Source organism: Danio aesculapii, chromosome 14 (genome assembly GCF_903798145.1).
Source record: "Danio aesculapii chromosome 14, fDanAes4.1, whole genome shotgun sequence".
NCBI classification, from domain to species: Eukaryota; Metazoa; Chordata; class Actinopteri; order Cypriniformes; family Danionidae; genus Danio; species Danio aesculapii.
In genome coordinates, this window is record NC_079448.1 from 48,233,722 (window position 1) to 48,251,390 (window position 17,669).

At 36.8% G+C, this 17,669-nt stretch overlaps 2 protein-coding genes across 3 annotated transcripts in view; one reads left to right on the plus strand and one right to left on the minus strand.

Annotated features, from left to right (window-relative positions):
- The window catches only part of ugl (ureidoglycolate lyase), a 20,275-nt gene extending 10,709 nt beyond the window's left edge, over positions 1-9,566 (minus strand). The window contains exons 1-8 of one of the 2 annotated variants that reach the window (XM_056471701.1): positions 9,494-9,566; positions 9,157-9,285; positions 4,801-5,019; positions 4,550-4,640; positions 3,197-3,273; positions 2,446-2,556; positions 287-346; positions 61-217 (exon numbers count right to left, since the gene is read on the minus strand). In XM_056471701.1, coding sequence (XP_056327676.1) covers positions 61-217; positions 287-346; positions 2,446-2,556; positions 3,197-3,273; positions 4,550-4,640; positions 4,801-5,019; positions 9,157-9,285; positions 9,494-9,499 — 850 coding nt within the window. In that variant the 5' untranslated portion in view covers positions 9,500-9,566. The other variant, XM_056471700.1, reaches the window with a different exon arrangement.
- Positions 9,567-10,877: 1,311 nt separating this feature from the next.
- rab33ba (RAB33B, member RAS oncogene family a) lies at positions 10,878-15,657 on the plus strand. Its single transcript, XM_056472211.1, has 2 exons — positions 10,878-11,335; positions 14,646-15,657. The coding sequence occupies exons 1-2, from the start codon at positions 11,108-11,110 to the stop codon at positions 15,135-15,137; spliced, it is 720 nt and encodes a 239-aa protein (XP_056328186.1). The 5' UTR covers positions 10,878-11,107; the 3' UTR covers positions 15,138-15,657.
- The last annotated feature ends 2,012 nt before the right edge of the window (positions 15,658-17,669 follow it).

Here is a 17,669-nt window from a genome sequence, read left to right on the forward strand (position 1 = left end):
CCAGCATAAATGGGCCTAAAACTAATCAATCTAGCCAAACCGTATTTTAAAAAAACTGACCGAATTTGTTAACGAAAGAGGCAGAGTAATCCCAGATCCCACAGTTTAGACCAGCCGAGTGCTCCTTGAGCTCGTACAAAATCTCCTCCATCTCGAAGGACGCCAGCACACACTCGATCAGCACGGTGGCCTTTATACAACCCGCCGGAAGACCAAGCTATAAAATCACAGAATTCACATCATAAATCTGTTTAAAGCACATTTAATCTCAGTCAACGCTCATCACCTTCGTCTCAGTCCAGAAAAAAACCTGACTCCACAGTCTGGCCTCCATGTAGCTCTCAACCTGCAAAACACAATAACACATTCTTCTAAATATATATGTCAAATATGTGACCTGCAAAATCATATTTTTGGGGGCATTTATATGCATTATTTAAAAGCTGAATAAATAAATTTGTCATTGATATACACTTTATTAAGATAGGACAATGTCTGGCCGAGATACAATATTTGGAAATCTGGAATCTGAGAGTTAAAAATAAAAAAAATGATGTCTAAATTAAGTTCCTAGTGCACATTACTAATCCAAAATTGAGTTTTGATCAATTTACAGTAGGAAATGTATTAAATATCTTTACTTGTATCTTTAAATATCTTTAATGATCTTTACTTCATATTCTTATGATTTTAGGTGTAACAGAGGCCAGTTAGTGAAGTGCTGTGCAGGTAAATCTCACACACGACAGATGCTAGAGGCCATGGTCTTTAGTCTACTTGTTAGAACAACCGACTCCCATGCAGAGAGTCACCAGCTCGGAACGGGTTGTGTGGAGTAGGACTGGTGGGATTACATTGGTGCCATGATCCGGATGGGAGTGAGGTTTAGGAGGGGGGTGGGTGTAAAAGCTGGTTTATACTTCTATGGTTTATACACTTCTTCGAGTGATGGCGCAAGCCTTGTGCATAGCTATGCATTTATACTTCTGTGTGCTGTTTGTGCTGCTCTGCAATAACACTTCTGAAGCACTAGCTGGCAGTAGGTTTTTATGTTCCTGTGTCGAGTTTCTTTGTAGGTGTTTTGTTTTTTCTGAACGCTACCTTAAAACTCATTCAGAGGCAGGAACTGGTGGATGTGCAACGACTGTAATCATATGGTAAACACAAAACAAAGTTTCCATCTGGAGCTCCTTCATGGGATTCAACACTTGTAAACACTCGCTCCATCGGGCTCACAGCTCTCAGCACCCCCCACATTCGTCACTGTTACCAAGCCGACCAATCACAGAGCTTGCGATACGCATGGTTTCGACGTTTAGTTTTTTGAGAGGTGCGTGTCAGCGTCGGCATCAGCCACGGCGAGGGGTATGCGACCCATACCTGTCAACATTGGGATGTGAAAATAAGGGATATGGCGTCCATAATAAGGGATACCCCCCCCCCCCCCCCCATATGTTCTTCTGGAGCCATTTCATTGTAAATAAACGAATAATTTATAAAATAATAATAATATCATTATAAAGAAATGGAATCAGGTTATCGATTCTCATTAGTCGTTTCTTTACTATATTACTTACACATAATTAAAAGAGCAACGACTGAATCTCTCATTTATTTGGAATTTTCATTCAATCACATTAAATAACAGAGGTGTCACTTTAAAAATGCACACATCTAACGTTATAATGAAGCATTCCATTGCTTTTCTAACTTTTTATGCTCATTTAGGCCAAAATTGATTGTGTTTGAAAAAACACCCCACCAAAATCGACATGTTTAGATGTTATTATTATTATTATTATTATGATGTGTATATGTCTGTTCAAACACGCACCCAAAACACAGACTTTCACTCCGCCTCAAATCGCTTGTACAGAATCTATTTGGAAAACAGCATCTATTTATCACTATGGAGCGCGTCAGCTAACAGCCACGCAACACGATATGACTGTTTTGAGGATTGCATAAGAGGGGCGATGGCACCTGTAATGAAAAGGAAAGAGAATCCCACTGTTTTTATATTTATTTCAAAGTGATTTCATGCCTGAAGTGAAAGCACAGAACAGACTCGCATTTAAGAGCGAGGGGCGGCCCCTGTTGGTTCGGTGGTATGGGTTGTGTATAGGAAGGATTGGCTCTTTAATGTTTATTGCCACCCTTCAGAGAAAGACTGAAAATATGGGAGAAATATGGGAAAATACCTTTACAGGATGATAACAGGATAGAACTGTAAATTGCAAGAGAAGACCACGGCATGGTCTTTAGACTTTGTTAGAGCAACCAACTCTCATGTGGAGAGTTGCCGAATCGATCCCAGCTCAAAGTGGGCTGGAAAATTTGGTTATTGCCGAAATTATACATGCATATCGTATAAAACTGGTTTTGTGGTCCAGGGTCACACACGTTGAAATTCAGAGCTAGTAAAAAAAGGTAAAATGATCTGACCTTGGACAAGTAGAAAAAAGGGCCACTCTGGTTCTGAAGGAGCAGTTTTGCGTTATGAAACATCAGCAGACCAAAGTCAAACAGTGGACCTGGTACCTCTCGACCGTTCACCTACACAGAAACAGATGCTCAGAGACTTTTCATCACCTGGAAAGATATTTCTGAAGAGATTTCTCAGTTATCTTTCATTGTTATCTGAATTAGACATTTCAATTTTTAATCTAGGCAACAACATGTAAAGTAAGATGGCAAATGGCAGATTTTCCCAAGAAGTTATGAACATTCAGATTTCTTATTCTTTTTTAAAATAACTTTTTTCTTGGTTATGCAATTGGTTCTATGATTTTGCCACCCTTTTTGAATGTTGATTGTAAATGTTCCCTAAACATTGTGGTACAAAACTGAATTTGAATGTGATATATATATATATATATATATATATATATATATATATATATATATATATATATATATATATATATGATTACTATTTAAAACTCATTTCTAATAACAATATAAAAGCTTAACTAGGTTATTTAAGTTAACTGGGAAAGTTATATTAATTAAGTCATTAGACAACAATAGTTTGTTCTGTACCCAATCAAAAAATAATAATTCCTTAAGGGGCTAATCATATTGACTTAAAGAATTAAAAATAATAATTTTACTGATTTCAGTCAAGTTAGAATAAATATGACTTTCTCCAGAAGAAAAATATAATAAAAAATACTGTGAAAATATCCTTCATTACCATCATGTTGTGCTCAACCATGTTCCAGGCTCGAGGACGGAGCATCAGCACCGGAGCCTGAGATATGGGTGGTGCATCTGTTTCAAGAGAAATATGGCAGATTGTGCAGTTTTATAGAAAAAAATTATTTGAGAAATACTTTCTGAGTTTTTTAAAAGTCATTGCACATTCTCACTATAGTTTTTAAAAGCAGATGGTGCTGTATGCTTAACTAGAGCACCTGCTGGTAAAAACTAACTTATTAGCGGCATCTGCTGTTAAAAACTAGTTTAGAGCACCATCTGCTGATAAAAACTAACCAAGAGCACCTTCAGGTGTTAAAAACTAGCATAGAGCACCATCTGGTGTTTTAAAAACTAACCTAGAGCGCCACCATCTGTTATTAAAAACTAGCTTAGAGCACAATCTGTTGTTAAAAACTAGCCTAGAGCGCCGTCTGCTGTTAAAAACTAGCCAAGAGCACCATCTGCTGTAAAAAAAAAAAAAAACTTGCCTTGAGCACCATCTCCTGTATAAAAAACTAGCCTAGAACGGCGTCTGCTGTTAAAAACTAGCCTAGAGTGCCATCTGCTGTAAAAAAATTTTTTTGCCTACAGCGCCATCTGCTGATAAAAACTAGATTAAAAAGACCGTCTGCTAATAAAAACTAACCTAGAGCGCCATCTGCTGTTTAAAAACTAGATTAAAAAGACCATCTGCTAATAAAAACTAGCCTAGAGCGCCATCTGCTGTTAAAAACAAGTCTAGAGCCCCGTCTGCTGTTGAAAACTAGTTGAGAAAGCTATCATCTGCTGTTAAAAACTAGCCTAGAGCACCGTCTGTTGTTAAAACTAGCCTAGAGCACTGTCTGTTTAAAAAACTAGCCTAGAGCACTGTCTGTTGTTAAGCCTAGAGCACCGTCTGATGTTAAAAACTAGCCTAGAGCGCTGTCTGTTGTTAAAAACAAGCCTAGAGCACGGTCTGTTGTTAAAAACTAGCCTAGAGCACTGTCTGTTGTTAAAAACTAGCCTACAGCGTCGTCTGTGGTTAAAAACTAGCCGAGAGTGCCGTCTGTGGTTAAAATCTAGCCTGTTAGCCTGGAGCACCATCTGATGTTAAAAACTAGCCTAGGCCGCAATCTGGTGTTAAAAATTAGCCTAGAGCGCTATCTATTGTTAAAAAAAATTGCATGGAGCTCTATCTGCTGTTAGAAATAAGCCTAGAGCGTCGTTGCTGTTACAAATTAGCCTAGAGGAATCTTAAAAACTAAGCTCAGTATTGATTCAAGAGGGAATAGTGATGCAGAATAGATTTTTTTTTTAATCACAGCTCTAAATTTTAACGAAACAAGTAACACGAGATAATAGGACTCACCCTGAAACTGGTTATGCACCGCCTGGTACACATTATAAATGCCCTTTATTTGATTGCGATAAGTTGGGCAGTTGCCATCATCGAAGTCCACCTAGATCAGAAAACAATATTTTTTTTCCATTTTAAATTTAGTGATGCCAATTTGGTTATAAATGCAAATACATAATTTCTGTAATCAGTGCATTATAGCATGCAACATAAATTAAATGGATAGTAACTATCACCACCTCAACAGCACAAGAGAGTCCTACCTGTAAGCCTTGCGCAGTAGATTTGAGCCCCATTACAAGGCGTTGTGTGTCACAGGGTGAAAGGTCACCAATATCCACATGCCTGCAGTGTAATCTGTGAGGAACGGGGCTCACTCTCCAGCTGGGGTCATTTCGGATGTGGGCCGTGTCCTGCAGAAATCCTGGCAGCTCTCCAGTCAGATCCAACTGCACTTTCCGGAGCACTCGCAAATTCAATACCTTGCAAAACAGAGGAGATTTTATTGATTAACACTCATCTAGATATAAAACACACACTGTAATGAGAGACTCTCTTTTAAAAGGCTACAAAACCACCTACATGCTATATTGTTATTGACCTAATAAACAGAATTACAGAAGGTTTATCCAGAGACAGCACACTATATACAAGTGTCTACTTTCATTTTTCAAGTATGTTTAGTGAAAATCAGCTGTAAAAATATGGGTGAAATAATGTTCAATATAACAAATGTACAGTTGAAGTCAGAATTATTAGCCCCCTGAATTATCAGCCCCACTGTTTATTTATTCCCCCAATTTCTGTTTAACGGAGAGAAGATTTCTTCAACACATTTCTAAACATAATAGTTTTAATAACTCATCTCTAATAACTGATTTATTTTATCTTTGCCATGATGACAGTAAATAATATTTGACTAGATATTTTTCAAGACACTTCTATACAGCTTAAAGTGACATTTAAAGGCTTAACTAGGTTAATTAGGTTAACTAGGCAGGTTATGGTAATTAGGCAAGTTATTGTATAATGATGATTTGTTCTGTAGACTATCGAAAAAGAAATAACTTAAAGGGGCTAATAATATTGACCTTAAAATGATGTTAAAAAAAATTAAAACTGCTTTTATTCTAGCCGAAATAAAACAAATAAGACTTTATCCAGAAGAAAAAAATATTATCAGACATACTGTGAAACTTTCCTTGCTCTGTTAAACATCATTTGGGAAATATTTAAAAAAGAAATAAATAATTCTGACTTCAACTATATATGCATATTTATAAAACAGTTCAGTCTGGTTCTCGAATTTGATTGGCTGATATCCGTGCGATATCCTGCAATATCAGAACTCATACAGCCTCCTCCCCCTTCTGTATTACTCCGCCCACATAGAGTGACAACAGATCAATAAACTCACTACAGTTTGACAAATATTGCAGCTGTCGGACAACATAATGTACTTTTCAGGCTTTTTAGTCGAGAGTGTAGTTGTTTAGATTGGATCTATACAGTTTATTTATAAGGATAGTGCCTATTTCAAATATTTATATAAATCTCCAACAGCCTGTAATTGAGCAGAGCAAAGACATTTGACATTGTCCATCTGCAAGATGGCGACAGAGACCGCATAATAAGCCCTTGGAGGAGAAAAGATTGGCGTATTTTGAAATTACAGCTGATCAAAACATTATAAAATTGGTGAGTGACTTTCTAAGTTGATCTCTTTTTTTTTTTTTATGTTGCAGTGCTGTATTTATACCATAGTGATTGTAGTGTATTGAGTGTGGGATGGGACTCAAATATCAGCAATGTGTGTATTTTGTGTTGGCCACTCTTTGTATAACCCTGAGTTAGTTTTTGGTTGGCCATCTGTTTGTTTCTGATGAGTCTCCTGTTTTCATTACTGCAGACTAGTTTAGTAAAAAAGAAAGAAAGAAGAAATTATGCGGTTAGCATTTTTCCTTATCGCAAACACAACAGTAATCTGGTAAGTTACTGATTGCGTTGCTTTGGCTTTTTCAGGGTTAATTATTGTGATATCCCGATTGCAACAGTAAAATACTTGGAAATCTTTGTATACTGATGGCATTTCATGTCGTTCAGCCTTATAATCTTAAAATATGAGCAAAATTTAGACAAAAATTTAACGCTATTAAACGCTAGAGAACCATTCAAATACTAGCTCAAAAAATGATGTCAGCTGCAGATGTGAATGAATGGCGGAAGAAAGTAGTTCCTCATACAAAAGGGTTTTTAGACTCTCCATGTTTGATTTTCTTTATTATATACACGATTATGCCGTCGAACTGTTGTATAACGCAATATCACACTCATAGGAGTGTGATATGGCTGTATATCATCGCTGGTGGGACACTAAGACACGCCTCCCACCAGTGCCGACATACAGCCATATCGCACTGCTACGAGTGTGATATTGCTCATATATATTTATATGTATAAATATAATGTAATGTAACAAAAATACAGCAGGGAAACTAAAATATTGAACATGTCATGTGTTTTCCTGGGAATAATATTTCTAAAGGAGCTGTTGACATGGAATTAAAGCAGATTTTGATAAAAACACAAACAGCACAAACGTAAAAATAAAACAAATGAAAGAAAATCTGATGAATGAGTTACGCTTAATAACAATGAAATGACGAGGAGAAAGTACTGAATTATTGAAATGTATTTAATACTTTATATAAAAGGCTTGTTTGGTGATGGCAGCTTAAAGACACCTCTCATATGGGGAATGAAGTCACATGCATTGCTCAGGTGTGAGTTTTTCAGACTTTACAGAGTGTAAAAATCTTGAAGGTTCTGTGGGTCTCATCTATCAAATCTGAGCTTTATTTTGTATGTTCTATTGGATTCAAGTCAGGTGATTGGCTGGGCCATTCTACAGCTTGATTTTCTTTCTCTGAAAGCATTTGAGTTTCTTTGACTGTGTTTTGGATCATTGTCTTGCTGAAATGTCCACCCTGGTTTCATCTTCATCATCCTGTAAGGTAGATGTTGGACTGAAGCAGCTAATAATAATTTACACTGAGAAAGGGCAGAGGATTGCTGAAGAACTACTGAGAGATTTCAGCTGCTTTCTGGGCTTTCACTGCCTTTCTACACCTCCCTTTCTTCACGCGTTCAATATTTCTGCATCATTTCATTTTATTACACATGACTTAATTTATTAACTAATTAGATTTGCATATGTGAATTTCTTTGGTTGTTACCAACATCTGGGGAAAATTTCAAGTCAACGGGACCTTTAGAAATATGTTTTCTGAGAAAAAAATGATGACATGTTCAATACCTATTTCCCCCGCTGTATGTACATAAAATAAAACAAGATCTGCCTCAACTTTTATAAAAGATTATGTAATGATTCTGAGTTAACAAATTCGTAAATTCTGTAGTTTAAAGGATAGTGGCAAAGCATAAACATATATAAATATAAAGAATGTAAGCAAAATGTAATTTACAATATGGTGTAATTAACAAGAAAATGAATGAATGAAAGTACTGATCAGTCAAGTAAATCAATTACTTGTCGAGTAATTACTTTTCAGAGATAGTAATTAGATAATAAAATAACTTTTTAAAAGCAACATACCCAACAATAGTCACCGGCCACTTTATTAGGTACACCTTACTAGTACCGAGTTGGAACTTACCTTCAGAACTGCCTTAATTCTTTGTGATATAGATTCAACAATATGAAGATTTTGGTCCATATTAACATGATAGCATCACGCAGTTGCTGCAGATTTGTCGGTTACACATCCATGATGTGAATCTCCCGTTCCACCACATCCCAAAGGTGCTCTATTGGATTGAGCTCTGGTGATTGTGGTGGCTATTTGAGTACAGTGAACTCATTGTCATGTTCAAAAAAACCAGTATGAGATGATTCCCGCTTTGTAACATGGCGCGTTATCCTGCTGGAAGTAGCCATCAGATGGGTATACTGTGGTCATAAAGGGATGGACATGTTCAGCAACAATACTCAGGTAGGGTGTGGTGTTGACATGATGCTCAATTGGTACTAATGGGCCCAAAGTGTGCCAAGAAAATATCCCCCACACTTTTACACCACCAACAGCAGCCTGAACCATTGATTCAACCCAGGATGGATCCATGCTTTCATGTTGTTGATGCCAAATTCTGACCCTACCATCCGAATGTCGCAGCAACAAGGCATTTGCACCCACATAACTGCCGCTGACTAGATATTTTCTATTTTTCGGACCATTCTCTGTAAACCCTAGAGATGGTTGTGCGTGAAAATCCCAGTAGATCAACAGTTTCTGAAATACTCAGATCAGCCCGTCTGGCACCAACAACCATGCCACGTTCAGTCACTTAAATCACATTTCTTTCCCATTCTGATGCTCAGATAGAACTGCAGCAGATCTTCTTGACCATGTCTACATGCCTAAATGCTTTGAGTTGTTGCCATGTGATTTTCTGATTAGAAATTTGCGTTAACGAGCAGTTGGACAGGTGTACCTAATAAGTGTCATCAAATCATTTTTCTTAATATGCCTAACAAGATTTTAGGCATATAAAGTATTGTTACACTCGATGATAGACTAGTTCAAGCGGGTTCACAATACCTTGTCAACCTCTGACTGGAAGGCAGAAATGAGTTCAGACAGAAACCGCAGAGCATCAGAAGTAAACAGGGTTTGAAACTCTCTCTCCAGTCCTGAAGGAGGCGTTTCCAGCTCAACACCTTGATGTACCTGTGTAACAACACATAAAATCTGCATGACTTCCAGTAGTTTCAGCAAACTAAAATCTGCACATTAGGATTTACTGACAGACACACAACGACACACTTACAAATAAAGTACCACAGCGAAAATATCTTAATGTGTAAAAGTAACGTTACCGTGTGAAAAAGCATTCTAATAAGTGGTTTACTACAGACTTAAAGCAGTACAAACTTACCATCATCTCTGCAGTCGTTCAGTAAATAGAGAATTGGACTTTGATTCGTGTCATTGCACTGTTTGTTTATTTCTTGCGTGAACGAGTCGGTTTGTTTGAACAAATCTTTTAAGCAAACGAATCAGTGAATCTTTGGCGCATTACTCCATTCCTGCAATGTCAAAATAACACACAGTAGTAAGTAGTATTATGGTCATTAAAGACACAATTTAGGAATTATTAGTAGTCAATAAAAATATTCAGTAGTCAATATATAAGTTTGTGTGTGTTTTCACTTTCAGTTTTGTTACAATATGTTGTGTTTATGTTTTTTACACCAAACTTAAAGCTATATGGTGTGTGAATGGTCACAACATAGATAAAGTAGATTTATAGTTTAAAATAAAGCCCAGAGGGGAAATTAAAAAAAAAAATTATACATTGATATTTATTTTATTATTATTATTATTATTATTATTATTATTATTAGTAGTAGTAGTAGTAGTAGTAGTAGTAATAGTAGTATTATGGTCATTAAAGACACAATGTAGAAATTGTCAGTAGTCAATAAAATATTTATTAGGCTTGTGTGTCTCTTGAATTTCAGTTTTGTTACATTAATTTGTGTATGTGTGTGTGTGTGTGTGTGTGTGTGTGTGTGTGTGTGTGTGTGTGTGTGTGTGTATATATATATATATATATATATATATATATATATATATATATATATATATATATATATATATATATATATATATATATATTTTTTTTTTTTTTTTTTTTTTCCCCCAAACCAAACTGATATGCATGGAGGACAGAACCTGCAAAAATAAATAAATAAATAAATAAATACGGAAATAAATAAATAAATGTATATATAAATCTACAAATTCCTGCATAAATAAATATATAAATAATTAATAGTGCGGTGTGAAAGGGGAAAAAATCTACTTTCAGTTTAGTAATTTCTTATTCCCCCAACATCCGTGTAATTTATTTAATTATTAATCTGCCCGCACTATTTATATATTGATATATGCAGGAATGTGTGTGTTTTAATATAAATTTATTTATTTATTTACATATTTATTTATTGTTTTATTTATGCAGGAATTTGTGGATTTATTAATGAATTTATTTGCATATTTATTTATTTATTTAGCTAGTTAGTTAGTTAAAAATTAAAGGCCAGAGGAGAAATTTAAAAAGATTATACATTGAAATTTATTTATTTATTTATTTATTTATTTATTATTATTATTATTATTATTATTATTATTATTATTATTATTATTCAGTTTTATGGCCATTAAACGCAAATTATTAGTAGGACTTTTGTGTGCGTCAATGTTCTCTTGACTTCTCGCGAGATTACAGTTATGCCAACGTCGTACGTGGCTACAAACCCAAACAGTGAAAGAGAACTCCACCAGGGATGCATCAGCAAAATGCGGAGTCAACCGGTCAGCACGTCAAATAAATAAACTCACCGACGTTTAAACCTTTGAGTCCTGCAGGCGAAGGACTTAATTTAAAGTCAAATCTGCGTTTGAGTCTTTTGTCAGCATCAGTACTTTTGCACGGTGTCAGCCTGTGATAGCCGTCTATCCTATAGTGTCTATATAGGAGGGCAGCATGGCAGATATCGAGTCCTCTTTTGAGTTCAGCTCTTCTCTGACCAGCTCGTCACTGCCTCCTCCTCGGACACGCATCTTTAAAATCATCGTGATTGGAGACTCGGGGGTTGGCAAGACTTGCCTCACCTATAGATTCTGTGCGGGCAAGTTTCCAGACAAGACTGAGGCCACTATTGGGGTGGATTTCCGAGAGAAGGTTATAGAGATAGATGGCGAGAAAATCAAGGTGAGGATGCTTATTGTTTTTGGTTGAAGGCATGTATTTGGCTTACATCATTTACAGGAGAATGTGTTTTCAAATTGGAATAGGGGAATGAATTAAACTGGTAAACTGTTTGCATTATGTTTTGGTTAAGGCTTTTATGCACCATATATGATAAATAAATAATATTGAGCTTGACATTTAAGTAGAAAAAAACAGCACCTACGTTTTATTTGAGCTAAACAAAGGGAAAAGGCAGTTTTGTTGTAACATTGTAATTTATATAATCAAAATGTGTGTAATTCTGATTTCATACAATGCAGTTTTTCTATGATTTTAGGACAAAACTAAGCAAAAATACTCTTGTAAGTATTTTTGTTTAATGTTGTAATGTATATGATCAACGAGGGCGTTAATTCTGATATTATATAATGCAGTTCTTCTATTATTTAGGACAAAACATTGGAAAAATATACAGATTAGTAAATATTTGTAATGCATATAATCAACAAGGGTGTAATTCTGATATTATGCAATGCAATTCATCTATTTTTAAGGACAAACATAGGAAAAATATGCAGATTGGTTAATGTAATTTGTGTGATCAAAAAGAGTGTAATTCTGATGTCATGTAATGCAATTCTTCTGTTTTTTAGGCCAAACCATATGGAAAATATGCAGGTTAATGTTGTTTATGATAAAAATGGTGTAACAAATTACATGAAATTAACCCGAAAATAAATGAAAAAATTATAATTTTGAGACCAGGCATGATCAGACGGTCTATATCAGATGTCGAATTGGACATTCTAGGTTGACACATTCATATTTATTAAATAACGAAGAATCACCTAAATGTAATAACTGCCAGACTGCTCTTGCATTTACCATCAAACATATTTTGTTGAAATGTAAAAGTTTAAATTCCATTAGATTAGATTAGATTAGATTAGATTAGATTCAACTTTATTGTCATTACACATGTACAAGTACAAGGCAACGAAATGCAGTTTAGGTCTAACCAGCAGTGCAATAGCAGCAAGTGCAGGATACAGGTATAAGTTATAAAGTGCAGTTATAGAAAAACTATGGTGATATTTACAGATGGATGTACTATCAACATTATATACAGGTTGTATTAGCTATGAACAGATTTACAATAAATGAATATATGTACAGGATGCTATTAATAATCAGGAGTGTGCAGATAAACAATTACAAATGTCCATGTGCAGTGGGTATGTACAGTTCAATAAATGAATCAGTGCAATGAATATGTGCAAACTTTAAATGTGCAAGTGTTAAATAGTGCAGTGATTGTGAGGAGTATAAGTTAGAGGAATGTGGGGGGTGTATTGGGGAGGCAAAAGAGTCAGTGAGGGGCAGAGTTCAAAAGGGAGACAGCTCTGGGGAAAAAGCTGTTCCTCAGTCTGCTGGTTTTTGTCCGGGGGAGCCTGAAGCGCCTGCCGGAAGGCAGGAGAGAAAACAGTCTGTGAGCAGGGTGAGAGGTGTCCTTAAGAATACTGCGTGCTCGGCGCAGACAGTGTTTCTTCTGGATGTCCTCAATGGCTGGCAGTGTAGTCCCTGTGATGCGTTGGGCAGTTTTCACCACCCGCTGCAGTGCCTTACGCTCAGCAACAGAGCAGCTTCCATACCAGACTGTGACGCAGTTGGTCAGGATGCTTTCTATTGTGCAGCGGTAGAAGTTCACCAAGACGGCTGATGAAAGCTGGTTCTTCTTAAGTTGCCTCAAGAAGAATAGGCGCTGGTGAGCCTTCTTGACCAGGCTGGAGGTGTTGGTGGTCCAGGAAAGGTCCTTTGAGATGTGGGTCCCCAGGAACTTGAAGGAGGAGACAGGTTCAACGGCCATCCCATTAATGTGGATGGGATCATGCGAGCCTGTTCGTCCCTTCCTGAAGTCCACAATGAGCTCCTTGGTCTTGCTGGTGTTAAGGAGCAGATTATTGTCGGTGCACCAGGTGGCCAGATGCTGTATCTCCTCCCTGTAGGCAGTCTCATCATTATTGCTGATTAGACCAATCACTGTGGTGTCATCTGCAAATTTGATGATGGTGTTGGATCTGTTCACAGGCCTACAGTCGATGGTAAAAAGGGAGTAGAGGAAGGGGCTCAGCACGCAGCCCTGTGGTACACCAGTGTTGAGTGTGACGGTGGTGGAGCAGATGTGGCCTGATCTAACATTCTGAGGTCTGTTAGTCAGAAAGTCCATAACCCAGTTGCAGAGAGACGTGTCGATATCCAGGTCTCTGAGTTTGAAGTAGACTATTAGACTAAATCATTAGACTAAATTTTTATAAGGAGAGCACTTTGATGGACATTTTTAAAAATGTACCACCAGGAAGAGTTTTACATTTTTTTTTTTATCGAAAATAGAAATGAAAAATCATATTTAACTTTGAATAAACTTTTTTTGTGAATTTGATCTATTTATATTTTATATATTTGTCTAAGTAACTTTAAGTATAAAACGAATTTGTTTTTATCATGTAATATTTTAATGTATATCCATTTTGCCACGAAATAGCCATAAGTTGCTGATGTGGCAATAAATATGTAATAAATAATAAAAATGGTGTAATTTTGATTTTATGTAATGCAATTCTTCTATTATTTTAGGACAAAATATAGGAAAAATATACAGATTGGTTAGTGTACAATATTTTTACAGTGACAACCAACAAAGCCAAAAACAAAACTTACTGGGTGGGGGGCACTGGAGGGAACAAATACACACACAGACTTGCGAATGCAACAGTTGTTAGTCATTTTTCTTACCAATTGTCTTTTTGACATGTTCACACCTAAAATATCTGTTTAAGGGATTATATGCAGCATCTTTAATTCATTCTCTTAGGTATGGAGAGATCACCACTTAAGTATTATAAAGCTTAAAGCATCAGAATCGGTACTCTGTATCGGCCGATCACTGTGACAATGAATCGGTACTCAGTATCAGCTTCAAAAATCCGGATTGGAGCATCGCTAGTAAAAAGTAACAGAGGCTGCGATATCTGCTACCAGATCTATTTTCAGTGGTCAAACACCCACATGAAAATATACTGTAGTAATTTACAGTAAATACTTTAGTGTTTTTAACCATACTGACATCTCCAATAGAGATTAAGATAAGCTAAATAAGCTAAAACGTTGCTAGAATTGGTTAATAGAGTATGTATTGGCGTTATATATTTCATCACCAAAAATGATTGAGGTTCATGTCCATGTGTGATATGTCCATATACTGATTATTGTGACAGGCCTAGGCATCAATTCTGTGTTGGCTTACTAATCACTCAAATGTTCCCTCTACCAGGTCCAGTTGTGGGACACCGCAGGCCAGGAGCGTTTCCGTAAGAGTATGGTGCAGCACTACTACCGCAACGTCCATGCTGTGGTGTTTGTCTATGATGTCACCAACGCTGCCAGCTTCCGAAGCCTTCCAGCTTGGATTGAAGAGTGTCGCCAACATGCACTCGGTCAGGAGGTGCCCAGAATCCTGGTCGGCAACAAGTGCGACCTACGTCACGCCGCTCAAGTAAGCACAGATGTTGCACAGCAGTTTGCAGATACACACTCAATGCCTCTATTCGAGACCTCAGCCAAAAACCCATACGGAAATGAAGACGGCAGTCGGAATAATAGTGACCACGTGGAGGCCATTTTTATGACGGTGGCGCATAAGCTGAAATCCCAGAAGCCGCTGATTTTAAGCCAGCCACCTTGCGGATCTGGAGACACTGTCACTCTTAGGAGGCAAGACCAGGAGGACGGGGGAAACTGGGGCTGCGGTTGTTGGAGAAGCTAATGAAGTGCACATTTAGGGGAGGAAATGCAGATATAAAGGCGCTTTTGTGTTATCTTTAAAGAATACTCCTCTTTTTTTTGAAAATATGCTCATTTTACAACTCGCCAAGAGTTAAACTGCCGAGTTTTACCATTTTTGAATCCATTCAGCTGATCTCCAGGTCTGGCAGGAGCACTTTTAGCTTAGCTTAGCATAGATTATTGAATCAGATTAGACCATTAGCATATTGCGCAAACATGACTAATGTTTAGATAATATTCCTGCTTAAAGCTGTAGTTAATGTACTGAAATCGACAGAAAATGAAAAGCTGCTATTTTTCTAATCCATGGGTCTCAAACTCAATTCCTGGAGGGCCGCAGCTCTGCACAGTTTTGCTCCAAGCCTGATCAAACACAGCTGATTCAACTAATGAAGCTGTTCACGACTCTTTTGAACACCTTGACTATTTGGATCAGCTGTGTTTGATAGGGATAGAGCAAAACTGTGCAGAGCCCTCCAGGAATTGAGTTTGAGACCCATGGTCTAGGCTGATATGTTAAGGGACTATAATGGAATGTCTGTGTAATAATCAAGGAACTTTGCTGCCGTATCATGCCTGCAGCTGGTGCAATGATATTACGATTTACCTGAAAATCAATTAACTTCCATCAATAACCTAGCTAGAGATTATTTTCAGGTACTGTGTAATATCATTATGATATATAATATCAAAACTGTGTGATATATAAAACTATCACAATAATACTGTGTAATATCAATATGCTAGAGTCAATGTACAGCAGTAAAGTTCTTTTATCATTACACCGTAATGAGAGTATAGTTCCTAGCCATACCAACCTAGAATATAGCCACTTTTGATTTTGTCAGTTTAATACACGATGCAATTACAGAAGAGTATAAACTGGAAAAATTTCTCATTTTTGATTGAGATGCTAATGGTCTAATCCAATTCAATGATCTATGCTAAGCTAAGCTAAAAGTTCTCTCGCCTGACCAGGAGATCAGCTGAATAGCCTCAAAAATGGTAAATCTCAGCTGTTTAACTCTTGGGGAGATGTAAAATAAGCCTATTTCAGAAAAAGTGGAGTGTTTCTTTAAAGCAAGAGTCAGGGATGGAGGACACAGGGACCTTTATGAACTTATTTTGTATCTTGACGTGCAGAATGTGGCCATTATTTTAAAGGGAAACGACTTTAGGAAAAGGTTTCTCCATAATTCATCCAGAGGCTTTAACACATGGGTGTCAAAGTGAATTCCTGGAGGGCCGCAGCTCTGCAGTTTTGCTCCAACTCTAATCAAACACAGCTGATCCAAATAATCGGGGCGTTCAGAAGAGTCATGAACAGCTTCATTAGCTGGATCAGCTCTGTTTGATTAGGGTTGGAGCAAAACTGTGCAGAGCTGCGGCTCTCCAGGAGCTGACTTTGACACCTATGTTTTAACAGGTTGCATGTAAGCCAATGTACCTTACGTATACAAGCTTCAATCATTATGCCAAGTTTATATGCCACTGCCAAACACGTTCACTACGTTATCCCCACCTGATATAGACAGCTATGCATTTTCAGTGGAGGGTGAAAATGTCGACAACAAAAAAAACCATCTGTGTTGTTTTAGATCAGATTTGGTTGAGTCTGTGTTTGCTCTTTCCCACACACACATTCAAGCACTTGAAAAAAAGCTGTCTAAAGGGAAAATAAGGCAAGATAGAAAACACACATTAAATGCAGGTTATTTGTCAGTGCTGCTATCAGGCTTTAGAAGAATTTAAATGTAAAATAAAGCCTTTGTTGGAAGAAAATATGTCTTAAAACCAGTCTTAGTCCACTGCCAGTGTTTTATTTATTGCCAGTTTATTCATTCATCTGAATAAAATCGACTGTATATGGACATCTGGGTTATGCATGTTATCCAATCCCTCATCTGATTCAGAATTTTAGATGTGATTAATAAATATAGGTATATAAGGACAGGAATTCACTAACAATATTTACCGCGGTGTCTACAGTAAGAGTTGGTGTGCTGTAGTAATGAAAATATGTACTGTATAATCACAGATTAGTACGAGTACCTCATATTATTCAAGATATCTGCTCTGTGCATGGCATTTGATCTGAACAAATCAGTCTATATTTCAGTCTTCATCTATTAATACAAATATACACACTTGCTAATGAGTTTAGTTTTTCCTTTGGCCATTTTAACGTCCCACACTTGAGTTATTACAGGGAATATTCATTCATGTGTTTAATATAACCACAGCAGGTCCTGTGGAGTGCACGACAGAAACTCAGGCATGACATGCTTTGTTTTTAATGCAGAATTGCCAAAAAAAGAGACTTTGCATATGAATTGTTCATTGAATAATTTGAAGTGGATTGGATGAGGGTCTTGTTAGCTCATGCATTGGGGTAACTAGGGGAGCATGTGATTGGTTGAGGAATCGTTCATAGTTTATGATGGAGATGTAAATGTAAAGTGTTGAATGCATACTAAAATAACGTGGATATTTGTGCTTAACGTTACTTGGG